The sequence below is a fragment of the Agelaius tricolor genome, unplaced genomic scaffold (assembly GCF_023055355.1).
Source record: "Agelaius tricolor isolate 1412-34295 unplaced genomic scaffold, bAgeTri1.0.p SCAF_5, whole genome shotgun sequence".
Classification (NCBI taxonomy): Eukaryota; Metazoa; Chordata; class Aves; order Passeriformes; family Icteridae; genus Agelaius; species Agelaius tricolor.
Window position 1 is genome coordinate 55120956 of NW_027269265.1, and position 16757 is coordinate 55137712.

At 40.4% G+C, this 16757-nt stretch overlaps 1 protein-coding gene across 8 annotated transcripts in view; it reads left to right on the plus strand.

Moving 5' to 3' along the window:
- SHANK2 (SH3 and multiple ankyrin repeat domains 2) overlaps window positions 1-16757 on the plus strand; it is a 249330-nt gene that overhangs the window by 72137 nt on the left and 160436 nt on the right. For all 8 annotated transcript variants that reach the window (XM_071428342.1, XM_071428343.1, XM_071428344.1 and 5 more), the window contains 2 exons: window positions 2283-2452; window positions 13370-13483. In XM_071428342.1, the coding sequence (XP_071284443.1) occupies window positions 2283-2452; window positions 13370-13483 (284 nt within the window). The remainder of the gene's footprint in view (window positions 1-2282; window positions 2453-13369; window positions 13484-16757) is intronic.

A 16757-nucleotide genomic window follows, 5' to 3' on the forward strand; every position in this document is an offset into this window, starting at 1 on the left:
CCATGCTGGAAGGGGTTCATGTGACCTTTGCAGCCCGTGTGGCTCAGGTGCTCTGTCTTCTCAAACTGAAAGAGGAGAGATTTAGACTGGATATTAGGAAGAAATTCTTTCCTGAGAGGGTGGTGAGTCACTGGAACAGACTTCCCAGAGAAGCTGTGGCTGCCCCATCCCTGGAAATGTCCAAGGCCAGGCTGGAAAAACCTGGTCCAATGGAAGATGTCCCTGCCCGTGGCAGGGGGTGGCACTGGGTGGTCTTGAGGGTCCCTTTCAAACCAAACTGTTCTTGATTCTCACAAGGCTGTTGCTCTTCACAGCAAAGTGGTTGGTAGGGGGGAAGCTGGGAATGAAAAGAAAGGGACAGGCTTTGTGTGGAACATACCCCACAGAAATCAGTGAATGAGGTGCCAACACAGCCTCAGTGAGGGCTGAGCTGCCAAGGATGGCCACCTTCTTCTGGCTGAGAGGGAAACATGTCTACACCTCTCTTGAAATCTCTGCATCCTCCTCCTGCTCCTTCCTGGCATGGCACTTGCTGGGCTTGGAGCCCACGCTGGGGACAAGCAAGGGAGAGGAAAGATCTCTTTTTAAAAAGTCCTGCACCCCACGTTGCAGCCCTGATTTCCATTAGTGAGTCTGTTGCCTAAGAAGTTCTGCATTCCTTGTGTGGGTTTAATGTGCCATTTCCCTTTTCTCTTTCAGTGAAGGAGAAAATGAATGTATCTTCTGTGCTCACAGTTAAAGTAGATGCTGGGAGATAACACTGGGAATAGCTGCCACCAGACTAGGCAGAAACACAGCTTGATACAAGTGGAAATCAGATGTGTAGCTATAGTTTATAGATCTAGATTTTTTTTTTTTTATGGTGATGACTGTTCCTCCACTTATAAGGAAAAAGGAATGGAGCAAAAGAACTGAAATCTGAATGTCATCTTTTCCAGGCTTTCTTTAAACAACTGTGAGAGTTGGCTGAGGTTTCTGGTGCAAACTCCATCACAGACATGCAAGCAGAACTCCCTTTTAAACTCCTGAGTGGGGCTTACCATTAGCAGCATCCCTTCACAGTAATAGAACAAAACAAGGTGAAAGGGGCATGTAATTCCAAACGGTGAAGAGGTTACTGCAGGAAAACAGGAGTGTTCCTGATAGGAAAGATCCAATAGATGTGGGTTTTTATCAGACTTCTGTACCTATTGACTTACTGGCTCCCATTTTGGTAGGAGACTGGTTGAAAAAGAAAAAAAAAGGTGAAAACTCAGCAGACCCCAGCCCTTGTATTTCATTTTGCATAAAGCAGTTTGAGATACTTTCTTACATGAAGGCAAGCAGAGTGTTATAATGCCAAACCACCACTAAATCACCCTTCTTCCTTTGGTAGCCTAACTTTTCTCTATCAAACTCTATTAATATTACTCCTTCTCATGAATATTTTCCTTTTCTAGACTTTGGTTAAGACTGCAAGTTTTTATGCTTTGGGGTTTTTTTGAAGTTGACTGCTAGTGTATTGCTAGTTTGTTATGATCTGTCCTATAGGTTTCTCACCCTCTTTAGTATTTGCCTCTTTCTCTTTTCATATCTTTTTGGCAGTTCACTCATTTTCCCACAGGTTTAAGAGTGATCTTATGCATTGTTCACCACCTTTCAACAATTCCTTTTTTATACACCATGACTGTGAGTTGGTGGTGACCTGCGGCTCTCCTGGGCACATTCTGGAGTCACTGAATGAGCTGGTGATTGCCATCCAGAAGAAATGATAATTTGGAAAATGTTAACCACAAGTACCAGGCTTTGTGCAGATCTAAATTTAACCTTGGGCCTTGGAGTGATGAAGTAACTTGATTATTCAGTCCATTTAGTTAATAATTCAGTGATCTCACTTGTTCACTCTGTGTTACAAAGATACCCATTCCCAAGAATTGTAAATACAGACATTTTCAAGTCCCTCTGACAAATTGACATGCTGGGAATATATGATGGGCATATAAATTTTGAATTTAATTAGGGCCTAGGAATGTGCAAGTTTAAATTGCGGAAAAACTAAAAGCTTTAATGTTGTGTGTTTTCTGTTCTAGGCCATTATGGTCAGGTGAATATTGATCATGATTCATACTGAAAGATTTCAACCCTTAAAAGCTCCTGTTTGTTTTTTTTTCTGCAGGGTTTGATGTCTTACTGGGAGGCAGTTTTGTTATTCACTGCTTAATTTAATCTTGCTAATGTGATGGTAAATGATTAACGTTCCCCCTTTGAATAAGCTGTTAATGATTTTTCATTTCAATTTCCAGTGCCGTTTACAGTCCCAGTGCCAACAAAGATACTCTGTCTGCCTTGGATTATCAGGGTCCCAAAAGGAAGCTCTACAGTGCTGTCCCTGGGAGACTTTTTATTGTTGTAAAGCCATATCAACCTCAAGGGGAAGGGGAAATTCACCTGCACAAAGGAGATAGAGTCAAAGGTGAGCACCTAATTCATCTGGAATAAACCTTTTCTCCTGCTAGGTGGGAATTTTATGTAAAAATTCTCTTTTACACGGGTGGAAATAATCTGTATGGTGAAAGTGCTTTTATGCATTTGTTTCTTTGCAGGATATTTTGCTTCTGGTTCTGTTTTGTAACCAATGCATATTTAGCTGCCACTTTAACTGCCTTCAAAGTGCTGCCACAAACTCTCTCAACTCACAACTCTGTGCAATAATAGCACCATTTTCTCTTACCCAGGGCACGGAATTTGCTGCTGGAGCCATTCCAGAGGCCCTGCTCCAGGGCTTTAAGGGGTTGTAAACCTGTCAGCTATCTAAAAGGCTCAGGAAGGGGGAATGGGGCTAAGGTCAGCTCTGCCCTTTCCTCCAGGAACATTTAATTGGTTAAGTAGAAAATATCCCCTCATGGGACTTAGGATAAGTGGGTAGGAAGAACCTCCTGTAAATATAATTTTGGAGGAGCATGGCGGTGCATGTGAAATTTCTGTTCACTACTGCAATTACATGCTAAGACCAGGTTTAAATGAAGGCCAAGCTTTATTATTGCTTTGAAGGCAGTCAATACATCCAGATACAGCTGAAAAAAAGGGAGATAGGGTGTACAGGACTCACCTTCCCCAGAGTGAGGTGTGAGGCTGTGGTTTTGCACCACCAGGTAAAACAGAATAAAAGAGACTTTGTGTTGGACCCATACAAATCAAACAACAATTATGGAAATCAAACAAAAGGGAATAAATTCAGTGTCCTAAATAAAAGTGTTAAGCAGCTGCAAATTTTCTTGCAAAGGGAACTACTTATCTCACGAAGGAAGACTTCAAATACCTCCTCCCTTGAGCCTGCAAACAGTAGCTGGAAAAAAAAATAGGGAGCCATTAGAAGGTATTTTTTGCATTTTTATTTTTGGATGTACTGATTCTGAAGCATTTTTGAGTTTAATAATTTCTGTTAACTCCAGCCCTCAGAAGGTGTAAGACAGAAATTTGAAGGGTGCAACACTTAAAGGTAAAACATGCAAAGTTAATTTTAAATGCAAGGATGAAGGGAGAAGGTTAAACTTAGAGTCTGTAGGGCTGAGAAGATAATTTTGCAGTTCTCAAGGCTGTTCCCTGATCAGGTAGGAAGCAGTGATTATGATCTCATGGTGCACAAGAACTAGGATGAGATTTTGGGGGTACTAAATAACTTTCTCCACTCAGTGTTCTTAGAGGTCAGGCAGGTGCCAGTGGACAAGGAATGAGTGGCTGCTCCAGGGCAGGTGTTGGACACAGAGATGTTCAATTGTCCTGTTGGATTTAAGGATGCAGGAATATTCTGTTTATGTAGAGGACGGAATAACAACCAGACAAGATCTTCTCACCAGAATAAGACAACTCTGGGCAGTTCTGGGAAAAGACAAGACAGAAATTGTGTTTCCTGGCAAAAGAGGAAGCACTGCAGCAGGTTGCCTGGAATGCTGAATATTTTAGAGGCATTCCTTATCTGGCAGGTGGTTTACCTTAGGTTTTTAGACTATTATATGCAAAAATAATCCCAGAATAAAGGATTTAAATTTCAATGAAATGTTTATTGTTTTTGAAAAATTAATTCAGGAGCCATTGGTTCTAAGTTACAGTAACAGTCACTGGAAAACATTGCAGGAAGGAATTAGTCTACTTTTCATGTTTTCATAAAATGGTGTAGCCTAAATGGAGACCAATGATTTTAGGGGGCACTCTAAATGCTGAAATAAAAAATGCAGTTATGGCTGGGGTTTTTTCTTTGTGGGAAAAATATAAGTTTATTGAAAGTAACACATTAATTATTACTGCCATTAAAAGGGGGATGTTCCCATTCTACATCAAATCATTCCTGCAGGGATTATTTTTTCAGCTTCAAGAATCTGATTTGCACATTGACTTGAAATCTGGCAGAGTTTTTGCAGGTCCATTTGTTTTGAAGCATTTTAGAGAACTTTGCTGCAGCAAAGTCTGGCGAGGTTTCTATAGGTGTCAGCCAGCTTTTGGGGAGGGTTTGGGGAAAGAACAAGTGTTCACAGGGATTGTCAGTGTTGCTCCCAAGGATGAAACCTTGTGAAATGTAATTTAAGGCTGTTTGCATGGCAGGGCTGGAACAGTGTGTGACAGGCTCCCAGAGCTAATCAAAGGGAAAACTTCCAGAACAAGATCAAATCCTATTTCGTGTTACCATGTCAATGGTTCCTCAGCTGCAGCAAAAAAATATGTCAGAATGAACACGGCAAGGTCATGGAGAGAACAAAGAGTGCAGGGAAAAGACAGTGGTGCTTTAAAGAGGTCTCTGTTGTGTAACAGTATCCAAGAAGCTGCTCGAACTTTTTGTGCCAAAAACCCAGGTCCAATTAAATCTGGATTCCCGTCCCTGTTTCAGTGAAAATGTAATTATTGCTAGACAATAAGTGTAGTGATAGGACAAGGAGCTATGGCTTTGAACTGAAAGATGGTAGATTTAGACTAGATTTGAGGAAGAAATTCTTCCCTGAGAGGGAGTGAAGCCCCAGCACAGGTGGCCCAGAGAAGCTGTGACTGCCCCATCCCTAGAAGTGTCCAAGGCCAGGTTGGACAGAGCTTGGAGCAATCTGGGATAGTGGAAGGTTACCCTTTCACTGGGAAAAGGCTGGAACAAGATGATCTTGAAGGTCCCTCCCAACCTAAACTATTCCAGGATTCTGTGATGTTTAAAAAAAATTACTCCATGTGAGCAGGATGGGCTCCCTCTCCATCCTCCAAAAGCACAGGCAGTAGAACTCAGAGTCCTCAGTGCTGTGGGAGTGCCAGAACTGCTGACTATAAGGAGATCCTGCATTTTTTCCTCTTCCTGAGCATGAATTCTTGGTACTGGATGTATTTTCTGTGTTTTACAGACTTAGCAAGACCATGGCTCAGCCTGTTTAGGGTTTAGCAACTTGCTCTGTGCAGTACTTGGAGGAAATGGGAGAATATTAAACCCCATGGAATTAAATTTTTCCTTCACTTTGGAAACATCTTATCCTCACTGAGGAATGGAAAAGCTTTGTCTTGGCCCCTCTCCTCTGCCAGCTTGGTGACTGCACTGCTCTGTGTAGGACACTGATGCCCAAGTCCTGGCTTTTGGATTGTTTTGGGGAATTCAAACGTGGCCTGGCGCTGGCAGAGAGATTGTGCCCTGTGTTCAGGCTGACCCCGGGGAGATGCTCATCACGAGTACATCCCATGAGACTAATCACAGCAAAGATGTAGCAAGGCATTTATTGCAGGGATAAAAACCCAGAACAACATATTAGAGAAAGGGATTACTTGGGAAATGTTTTTATGGATTTTCTTTTTTAACTTGGCAGAATTAGAAGGGTCACAGAGAGGGATGAATTCCTAAACTCTTGATGAAAAATCAGATGTTTTCATCAAATGGAGATGAAGCAGGGTTTGGGTTTTTTTTCTCTCTAAAACTGGTAGAAGTGCATCAGTGACAATAGTTCACAGTGTGTGATACAAGGAAACTGCTCAGAGAAATCTGTGAATGGGCAAGGTTCAAAGGAATGTAAACTAAACAAAATGGTCTTGTATTCATAGGATATTACGTAGCCTGTACAAAAATACCTGCTGTATTTTTAGTTGTTAGTCATACACACTGACATCATTTGTGTGTCTGCCACTCATGAGAGAGGAGCCATGGCTGCTTGCAAAAATAAATCTGATATCTTTATTTATACCAGAATTGCCCTAATCTTATGTTTTCACATAAATAAAGGAGATCTAGTTTGATTCCTCACTGAAACACTTCTAATATTTTGCTTTTGTATATTTTTTTCTTTCTTCCTTCTTTATCTGAAAGTCCATAGCAATAAATCTGCCACAATCCAAATGCACACAAACATGTATAAAATATCTGCAAAATTAATTTGAATCAGCTTTTGTGTTACTAAATTGAATTCTTGCATTGGAAATTAAGTGGTCTCTTTGATAGCAAAACTCAGAATGCAATGCTCAAAAGATTCTTTGTGAGCAAATTAGCAGTTTTCTTGTCCATGAAGATAAAGCAATAGAGATGGTTTTTGGGAAGGTAAAAAGTCTGAGTTCCAGGTGCAGACAGGCTCTGGTCACTTCAAAAATAAAAAAATCAGAATTATTTTCAGAGTTTGGGTTATGTTAAAACATATCTAAAACACACATGAACTATCCTTCACTGATTTAGAAAGAAAAAACCCACCCGATTAAAATACTTTGAGAGCATTTGAAGTCTCACCCTGCTCACAGCTTTGTTTTTTATGGTCTCCCCAGATCCTTCTTCTTTCCAGGCTGCCCTGCCACAGCTCTCTCAGCTTTTTCTAGTGCCCATTGTATGGAAAACCAGGGAGTTATTTCAGTATCTCAAATATGCTCCAACAGACTTCCATGAGCCCTCTGAGATACCTCTGGTGCAGGGACATCACAGCAGGGTTGTGGTAAGCCCAAATGCAGCTCTCAGCTCCATTCCTCGGGGTCAGAGGAGCAGGAGTCACTCAGCAGCAGCAGCTCAAGCATCTGCTCTGGGCAGGAAGTCAGTAGCTCTGTGCAGCAGAAATATTGACCCTGGTGACTCTGCTTTTATTTCAGCGTGATCTCAGCCAGCAGGGCAATCCAAATATATCGCTAACATTTTCATTTCTTGTGAAATCCACTTGTAAGTCATTTTGAAAAAGAAAGATTATTAAACCCCTGCTGTGCTCAAAGATATTGCCAACAGACAGTGCTTGTGGGCAGGAGGAAAGTTGGTCTCCTGAGCTTTTGCACTTGTTAGATTAGTAAACAAAATACTGGGAAGGGAAGAGCCTCAGAAAGGCTGTTCTGTTTCTTCAAGAGCATTTTGTACCTTGTGTGGGTAAGTGTGGCAGCAAAATTGAACCTAAGAGGTTTGCAAGGTATTGTTCAGCTGCTCTTTGACATGAAGGATGAAATGAATGTGAAACAGAATATTAATCTTACCCAGGTTCACTGGTCTGTTTCGCTTCCTTTCTGTCTCCTGACTTGAATGGTTTGATTTCAGCTCCTAACATGATAAACTATGGCTCATCACAGGTCCTATCCTAACTCATTCCTTCAAGCTGCTTGTGCCTGAAGAGCAGGACAGAGTGGTGCTGTCAAAATGTAACAAAGACCCGGCCTTGTTCCTGCTCCAGCGGGAGAGTTCCCTTTGCTGTCAGAGACCATGGAAAGGGATCAGGAGGCAAAAGCACCCACAAATCCCCTGTCATCGTGCTTGGCTACTTTAACACATCCTTTCTTGAGTAGTCAGCAACTGGCCTGGAATATTCAGGGGACAGGAGCACCAGGAGTCAGAGAGGAGCTGTGAGTGCATCAGTGTGGTGCAGCACAACACTCCAGGCTCTGCATCTAGCTTGGCTTGGGGCCCCTTCTCCATCAAGTCTCTCTGAATTCCCCTGATTTCAAGTTTGGGCATCACTGTGAAGAAGGGCAAACTTGACTCTGACTGCACCTTCCTCAACAGAGCTGGGAATCAGAGGGTGGATTTTTGTAATGTGTGATTTCTGACCAAAACCCAAATCAGTGCAGATTGATTTCTCACACTGTTTTCATCTCTCCCTCATTATCTCAAAACTATTTCACAGACACGTAAAAAACAGGGAAAAGGTGATCTTCATAGAAACTTTATGGTAAGGGGAAAAAGCTCCCACAGAGGGCCAAATGTTGAACAGCACAGCTCAGTTCTATTTCAACTGAGCCATATTTCCTCAGATTTAGAGGATTACGTGCAGCTTATTGTATTTGTAGGTTTGACGTAGAGGGTGGTTGCTCTGTTAGTAGCCCCAGTCATCTTCTCACCCTGAGGTTCTCCTGAAGTGCTTGTTTGCACTGTTTCTTTCCTGGGAAAGCAGAGGTGAGAAAAGGTGAAGAGGTGTTTTAAGTCAGGATCTCTGTGTTATCTCCCTAATTTGGTCAGCTCCCATAACTCAAGCTGGGAAGGAACTGCTGCATTTCCTTCTCCACCACAAGAAATGTCTGTAGGGCCACAGCCCAGTGTGACTGCCCGGGTCAATTAGCCAGAATCATTTACTGCAGATACAGGAGCCTGCCCTTCCAGGCTGTGGGTGGAGTGCCCAGGAAGGTCTGTGTGGGTGCTGGAAGCCCCCTGTGCCTGGCAGCAGGGTGAGGGGCACTGAGCTCCTCCCCACGCTGCTGCTCTGACCCCAGGTTCTGTCAGGCTCCCTCGATGGCATCTTTGAGAGCCAGAACCAGCCTGCCCAGGAGACAAAACAGCCAGATCCAGCTCAGCATCCCTCCCTGAGGGAGGGAGGGAGGGATTGCTGTCAGGAACCAGGAGGGGCAGAGGAACAGAGTCAGAAAAATCCCTGTTTTTAACTGAGAGCGTGATTAAGTTATAACTCATGCTGACCTTCATTTATGTTGTACGTAAAGTCTGTTTTCATCAAAGAATCACGGAATCCTAGGATGCATTTAGGGGTTAGGATGGACCTTAAGGGTCATCCAGTCCCAATCCCTGCCTTTGGACACATCCAGGGATGAGACACCACAGCCTCCAATAAGTATTCCTGCATAGATTGTCTGTCATTTGGAAGCTCTCCTGCCAAAGACAAATAATTCTGAAAATTTATGTCAGACAATAGACATTTCAGCAAGGGAAAAGCCTAAATCACAATGTTAATTATTTCTGGGAGAAAAGGTTAGGCCTCTACCAGTTAGAAATTAAAAATCTCCTGTATTTCAAAGAAGAAGATTGAGACAAATTTTACCTCGGGACACAAACCCAGAGTTTTTACATAAGCACAGGCTGGTTCAGCTGTTCATTCTTTTTTTTTTTTTTTTTCAATGGATTTCTGACTTTATACTTTATTTTCATTCTGTTGAGTTTTCTTTTTTTTTTCTGCTGGTTGCAGAAATGTTCTTTTTTCCCAGAATATGGTCTCTCATTCCCAATCCATATGATTATTTATTTTCCCAATAAAGAAGAATGAAGTTTATCCAAGCACTAAAAATTGATTTAGATATTACAAAGACATTTTAGGTACAGGCTGTAACAGCTGTAAAGACATTGGCCTGAATTTGGCTTTAAATTTCCTTGCCTTTTTTGCAAAGAAGGCTGCCTGGAAGAATTTGCTCCTGGGCATTTCAATATCACAAGGAATTTAGAAATAGTAGTCACCATAACTTTCATTTCTTGTTGGGGCATGCAGGGAGCTGTAATATGGGAGGATACAAATTCTATGTTCTTTTGATTAAAGTGATTTTGATGGCACATTGAGTAATTAATCTGTTTGAGATTAGTATACTATATTAATATCAATTGCAATAGATACATTTCCAATAGACTTCAATTTGCAAGAGACAAAGCATTCTATGCTCTAGTCTAATAATTTTATAATATATAATATTGTAAAATATTCTATATATTAAATTTTCTGGCAGAATCTTGCTGATTTTAAGTATAATGCTTTAAAAACAATAAAATAGAAGCCCCTGATTGTAACCTGCCTATCCATGGTTTCCTGTTACCCAGTTGTTTGGTGCTTATCCAATTTTGCTTTGCAGTTTTGTTCATATAATTGGACACAACTCGTCTTTTAAACCACACTTTTGTCGTGAAAAGATGTCTCAAGATACCTGATGTTACAAGAACCTTTATTTCACTCTTACAACATCAGATTCTTTTTGTAATTCAGGTTGTGTGTGAAGAGCATCTGACCTGCTTTTGCCATAGCAACCACACCTTTTGATTTTACCAAAAGAAAAGTGAAAACCACTGGAAATTAGAAAGCTTTATTATTAATTTAGGGAAAGTTGTCCTTTCATTTACCATTGTTTTGTCCTTCAGCAGGAAAAAGATTGATTAGAAAATCTCTTGCTGGTAACAAATTATCTGTTACAGTGAATCTCTTAAACACTGTTGGGAGAGTAAAGATAGAAATGAAGACCTCATTCTAAAAAAACCATTCATGGGTACAATAGATAAATTACATTTTTCTATTTATCCTTTAAGTTCCCCACTTTGGAGTGAGTGAAGTGTTGCCAGTTTTTATAGATCTATACTTTATTATAGCCTTGGCTCATGTGCAGAATTTCTTATTAATGGCACCACGTGAGGGGGAAGAAGATCATTTCAAGGTTTTAGGGGATGCAGAACCATCTAGGGCTCAACTTCTGCATTGGAATATGAGCTTGTCCCCCATATCCACATCAATTTAACTGTCTCTGCACATCAGCTGAAGCCAGGGCTGTCCCTCATTTGCTCTGTGTCATCTTTGTGCCTCTTGCAGCTCCAGCAGGCTTTTCCTGCTTCTCCCGGCCCCCAGCAGGAGGTTTTTCCCAGAATGCTGAGGGCTGCCTGCATTCCAGCAGCACTCATTTCACCCTTCCACTGCTTTTCCATGGATGTTATGTCTTCAGGCAGGACTTCACGTGTTTTTTCCTTTGCTCTGGCTATTAGTGATGTCTAATACTCAATAATTCATATAATAATGGGCTAAAGTGGGTCTGGTTTTGCTCTGTAGGAATCCCTTTTCACCCTGCACTCACAGACAGTGTTCCAAGGCAAATTTTATTTCCCAAAAGTGTTGATTTGCATCAGCTGCTACTGCCATAAACACATGAAATCACTCCATGAGTTTGTGGAGTGAAATCCAGGACTGAGATTCAGTGCTGTAAACTCCTCCCCCCCAAAAAAAAAAAAAAAAAAAAAAGGCAGCTAATTACTGGCAATAGGAGTCTCACTGTCTCACATTTGGAAATTTCTTTTGGCTGGAGTCCTACACTCTCTTTTATGACAGAAATTAAACCACTGTACATTGCATTCTACAATGATTCTAATATGTACATGTAGGTTATTAAGTTTTCCTGGTTCCTTATATCTAAGAAATGCTTTCTTATGTGAGCAGATGTTACATTGTTAAAAATGTATTGGAAGCTGCTGAATTCCCCATTTATATTGGATGGGTGATGTTTTACGTAACACTGAATTATTAGATGGACAATGTGTGTTAGTTAATGTGCACAGGCTTTAAATATTTTTAACAACACCTGGAATACAGTAGCATATTTTTTCATTAATTTTGCCCCATGTTTATATTTTTTAAAAAAAGACATGCAAACATTTTTTAATTCAGCTCAATTTTCAGTGTAGAGTTTTGTTGTCATCTAAGCTCAGTGCCCTCCCCCAGTATCTCATAACTTCCTGGGTTTATAGGAGTTATAGGTTATAGGTTTTCTCATATATGTCAGAAAAGTGCTTGACAAATTGTGCATTTGGGACCCATCCAGGTGTAGGACTTTTCCTTAATGGATGTTTCCTGGGACTTAGTATGTACTTCTTACTGTGGTGGTGTGGAAATATGCAGTTCATGGCATCTGTCTCTTGGAATATACTACATTAAAAGGCTTAAAAGTGACATATTTATAAACATTTTGCTGTCAAATGTCTCTGTTAATAGATGGCCATGCTCTGTAAGTGATACCACAAATAGCTGAGTATTGCATTAATAAAACCCTGGTAAACATTTACTTTCAAATGCAGTTTTACAGCTCCTGGTGTCTCCAACTAGACTGCTTTCACATTACCAAGATTTATTTCTTTTTGCTTTTTTCTGGGGCTCTGATTAATTTAATTTTCATCCTGCTCTGTACTAGTGCAAATCAAGTTCAGCTTCAGTGCCCCTCAGTCACAGCAGCTGCACTGATCCTGAGTTCAATTGCAGCCAGGCAGGGACCAGGGTTTTAAAGTCTGGCAAGGTTTTAACAGTGCCAGAAGTGCTGGTGTTGGAGACCATCAAAGCAGCTCTCCTTTTATGTCCCTGTGCACTGAAATACCCTGCAGAGGCAGGATCCCAGGTACTGGAATTCCTCAGCAGAGAGATGGATTTGGGCTGGTTAGCCTTGGTTTTCAGCAAGGGCAGCTGGGGCTGAGCTGGCACTCAGTGGATGGAGCTGGGCTGATTTTGGGAAGCTCTGAGCACCTGTGCTGTGTGTCTGATCCATATTCCCAATCAACCTGGTTTTGTTGAGGTATCACCTTTGTCTCAATATTAATGTACAGCATCTTTCTAACAGTACATTTATAGTCCTCTAATATATAGTAAACATACAGTGGTTTGCAGGAACTTCTATAATGCTAATTTAAACACCATAGCAAGTATTTAGGGTCCTTCCATCACCATAATTCACCTCCAGTTGCTTACTTATACAATTCTTGCTCTGCAGGCTTTTGTCACAATCCTTTCTGAGTCCTAGAGTTAATATCAAGATACTTAGAAGTGCCAGATAAAAGCCTCCTCTCCTATTGACAAATCATTCTCCTCCATATTGTTGTTTTCTTCTATAGAGAGAAAGATCATTGAAATGTTTCAAAAGGCATCTCTATTGTAGATCTCACCTATGGGAGGTTCAAGTGTTTGCTGTGTATTCAAACCCTTAAATCATACTACTCAACCTGCATTACAAATCCCTGGAGCTACCTACTAAGTCAAATAACATGTTTCCTTAGGAAAAACAGGAGATATCAAAATATGTATTATTAAAATCCATTTCAGTGTGGGTGCAATTTGACAATCGGTTCAGCACTTCATTTCAGCAGACAAGACACTGGTTTTTTTTGGTAGTGGTATTACCATGTATTTATCCTTGATTAATCCAGCAGTGAGAACACTGAAAATGGAAACAATTGTGTGAAGGCCAGGGAAACTTGTGGTAAATAAAAAAAAATTTGGGGAGTGGTTACAAAGACTGAGTAGGGAGGGTCCTGCTTGAAGGTTACTCTGTGCCCATTTTGGGGGTACCAGCATTAGTTATTGCACAGTGTTTGCTAGTTACCAGGGATTACTGAAGGTGTAATGCAAGAATTGTGTATTTGTGTGAGGAGGCAAAGTGTAACGCTGCCTGTGTCTGCCCTGTTCAGTGCTGAGCATCGGAGAAGGTGGATTCTGGGAAGGCAGCACCCGGGGACATATCGGCTGGTTTCCTGCAGAGTGTGTGGAAGAAGTTCAGTGCAAACCGAATGAAAGCAAACCAGGTAATCACATCAAGCCCCTGTTGAACCCTAATGTGACAGATGCCACGTGTCTGGCCCAACAGACACATCAGGGCCTTTGTGCCCTGCTAGAAATGGGAGAATTGGATAAAGCTGAGCTGCTGAACTAAAAGGTAGGTTTATTGATTGGATTTTACTGTCCAAGCAAAGAGACTTTCTCAGGAGGAACTATGCTGGGAAGTACCAAAGCCTTTACACAGAGCTATGCAGATATTTTATATAGGATTATGTTGGTTTTTATTTTCTAAAGAGTGGAAGAATGTCTAATAAATAAATAAGGGAAGAAAACCTGGCCAGTCATCTCCCAGTCTGAGGGAGTCATACAATGCATTTAGCTCTTGCTCACAGCCATGTTGACCTTTCCCTGAATGCTAGAGGAGGCATCCTTTAGTGGGATATCCCATACCCATCCCTACTGATGACAAAGGAAATGGAATCCTCCTTTATCACACACGTATATTGCCACAAGTAACTTTAAGCAAGGAGCCTTTATAGTCCTGGTATAATAAAAGAAAATGAAATCTACATTAAAGCAGGTTATTTTAAGAATTACCTACCATCTCATCATTGCTCTGCTTTTAAGAATTAAGATGTGAGGACATCCTCTCTAATTAAAAGCTCATTATAAATGAGCTCTGAGAATATAATTAATGTTCTCCAGGAGTGTATGAAGTTTGAAATCATCTATTGATGTGTTTTTAGATCTCTGTTGTATTGATTAAGAACTTCTGGCATTGCACAGATGATACACTAAAATTTATGCATTGTATCATTCATTTACAGATGTTTTTCTTTTATGCATGTCATTATAAACTGCAAGGTATACTTTTCTCTTTTTTTTTTCCCTATGTGGAGAGGTTGTGCTTCCTTTTCTATCTCCCTTTTGAGAGGGGAAAAGAGGAGGAGGGAAAACCAGATCTAATATTTAGAGAGAATGGATCCAGGCTCTGAGAATAGAGGGAGAACAGCTCTGTAGCTCTTCAAAGGGCTTGAGAAAAGTCAGAATTTAGAGATGGAAATGTATTAAACAAAAGGAAGATTGAGGCTGGACTTGCCCTGTGTAGGAACAGTAACCCTGCATTAAATTTGAGCTGTCCATTTGTCTCCAGATCTGTAGAAAGTTCTGAGGGCATGAAGTGAAGTTTAAAGATAAGAAAGAAGTTTTGCATCTTTTTAGTGATTTTGAAGAGAGAGTAACCAAAACTGTTTGTTACAAATCCTTAAAGACTTCCTCGAGAGTTTCTTCAGGAGGTAAATTCAGTATGTGACAGGATTGTCTTAATAGATGATGATTGTTTTTTGAGCAAGAATGTCTTTGGTCATTCAAAGGAACACAAAAATTAAGAAAAGAATTGTCACAAGAGGAACAAAAGGATTATGAAGGCTGGAAGCAAGAAAAGAATATAAACAGAAGCATGTTACAAATTTTCTGACATGAAATTATGAAGACTTATGCCATGTGTCTGGCAAAGCACCAGACATTTACTGTAATTTATAACTATTGCCTTCTTTCTGATTGTTTTCCTGTTTGCTTATGGTACAGTGGGAATAATAATGTTAACATAGCTTAAGGCTTTAAATATGCCATTCTTCTACTCTAAAAAGGATGAAAATGTAATTAAATAGGAACAAAAGGGACACATTTTCTCTGGCAGTGAACTTGTGCACTCCTATATTTTGCTGGGCTGTCTCAAAAAATGTCCTGCACCCAGAATGAGGTTCAGTGCTTCTGTGAGTAATGTGATAGAGGTTGGAGCTGGGAGGGAAATGAAATATATGGAATGCACAGTATGTGCCATATTATTATTGAAATATGGCATGGAGTGAAAGCAGCTGATCACAGAATTGCTCTGTGCATTCCCTCTGCATAGGAAACAATGGGAATGAAAGGGAAAAGCTTTATAAGCAAAAATCAGCCAGTATTCCCTCTGAGTAAAAATGAAGAAGTAATTTAGAAAAATGTGTTAGGCATGGTGAAATGATTAGAAATTAAATTAGGTCTGTTGGGATTGCTGAAAGAACATCAGCTGAGAAACATCACAAACTTGTGCCTCTTGCAAGAATTTGCATCATGGTCTTTGCAAAGCAGCAGAACTTCTTATGATAATGATTTAGAAAGTAGATCATTTAAATGTGGAGGAAATGAAGCTCAGACTCAGCTTTTTCCATACCAGCACCACAGCAACAGTTCTTTCCCCTCAACAAGATTTAGGAACATTTCTTCCAGCAGCTTCCCTTTGCCATTAAGTTTGAACAATTGTGTTTAATAGAGGCTTGTCATTTGCACACCATGAGTGAAGGAAAGAGGAATAGTTCTTGGAAAAAACAAACTCCAATTAAACACTCCAGGCCCAGTAAAACTGCTGGGCAGGTGTTTCATGTCAGGCTGATGTATAATCTCCCTTCTAAGGAAAGTTCCATTTTTAGGGAACTTTATTGCAATCCCAACTGTTCTCTGGAAGTGGGCAGGACAGAGCAGCACCTGGTTCCTGTGTTCTCTTCAAAGATACCATGCCAGCTTGGCAGGTTCTGTTTTCCAAAGAAAATCATATTGACTGGCATTAATTCAACTTCCTTTCTTTTATCCTCCATTAATTGAGACTTGTAGGAATTGCTCCATTATTTTGCTAGGGTCGATGCCAGGTCTATGGGCTCCCAATTATCCAGGTTATCTCATTTGCCCTTTAATGGCACCAGCACAGGACCTGCTGCTGTCCAGTTTAAAGTTCCCTTGATATTTTGAGATCCAATGGAAAAAAAACCAACAACAAAGAAAAGAAAATCATTATTGTGGTCTGCTAAATTCTTTTGCCTGCAGAAAATCTTTTACAAACAAGACTTTTGTGCTACCTCATTTTAAAAACTGCCAGTTTTTGGCATTTTGTAGCCAGTTTTTAACATTCTGCAGAATTCTTCTGAGAGTAGAAATAGTCCCTCAGATGAGGTTGGCACATCATCTTGCATTTTACCTGCTCAAACAGAGAATACAAATGTCACGTATTTACTCTTTCTGCATTGACAGTTATCTTGTGTTAGTCAGTAATGAGCCAATTCCATTTTGAAATGTCTTTCTATTCCAAAATATGTTAACATTTTTTTGTTGTTTGGTTTTTTTTTCTAAAATGTTCTGGGTAAGTTGAAAAAATGTTTCTCCTGCTTTAATTTAGATGTTTCTGTTTGCTTTTCTTCCATCATAAGGTATTACATGAACCTGAGAGACTTACTACATAAATGCTTTCTATTACACTTGTGATTT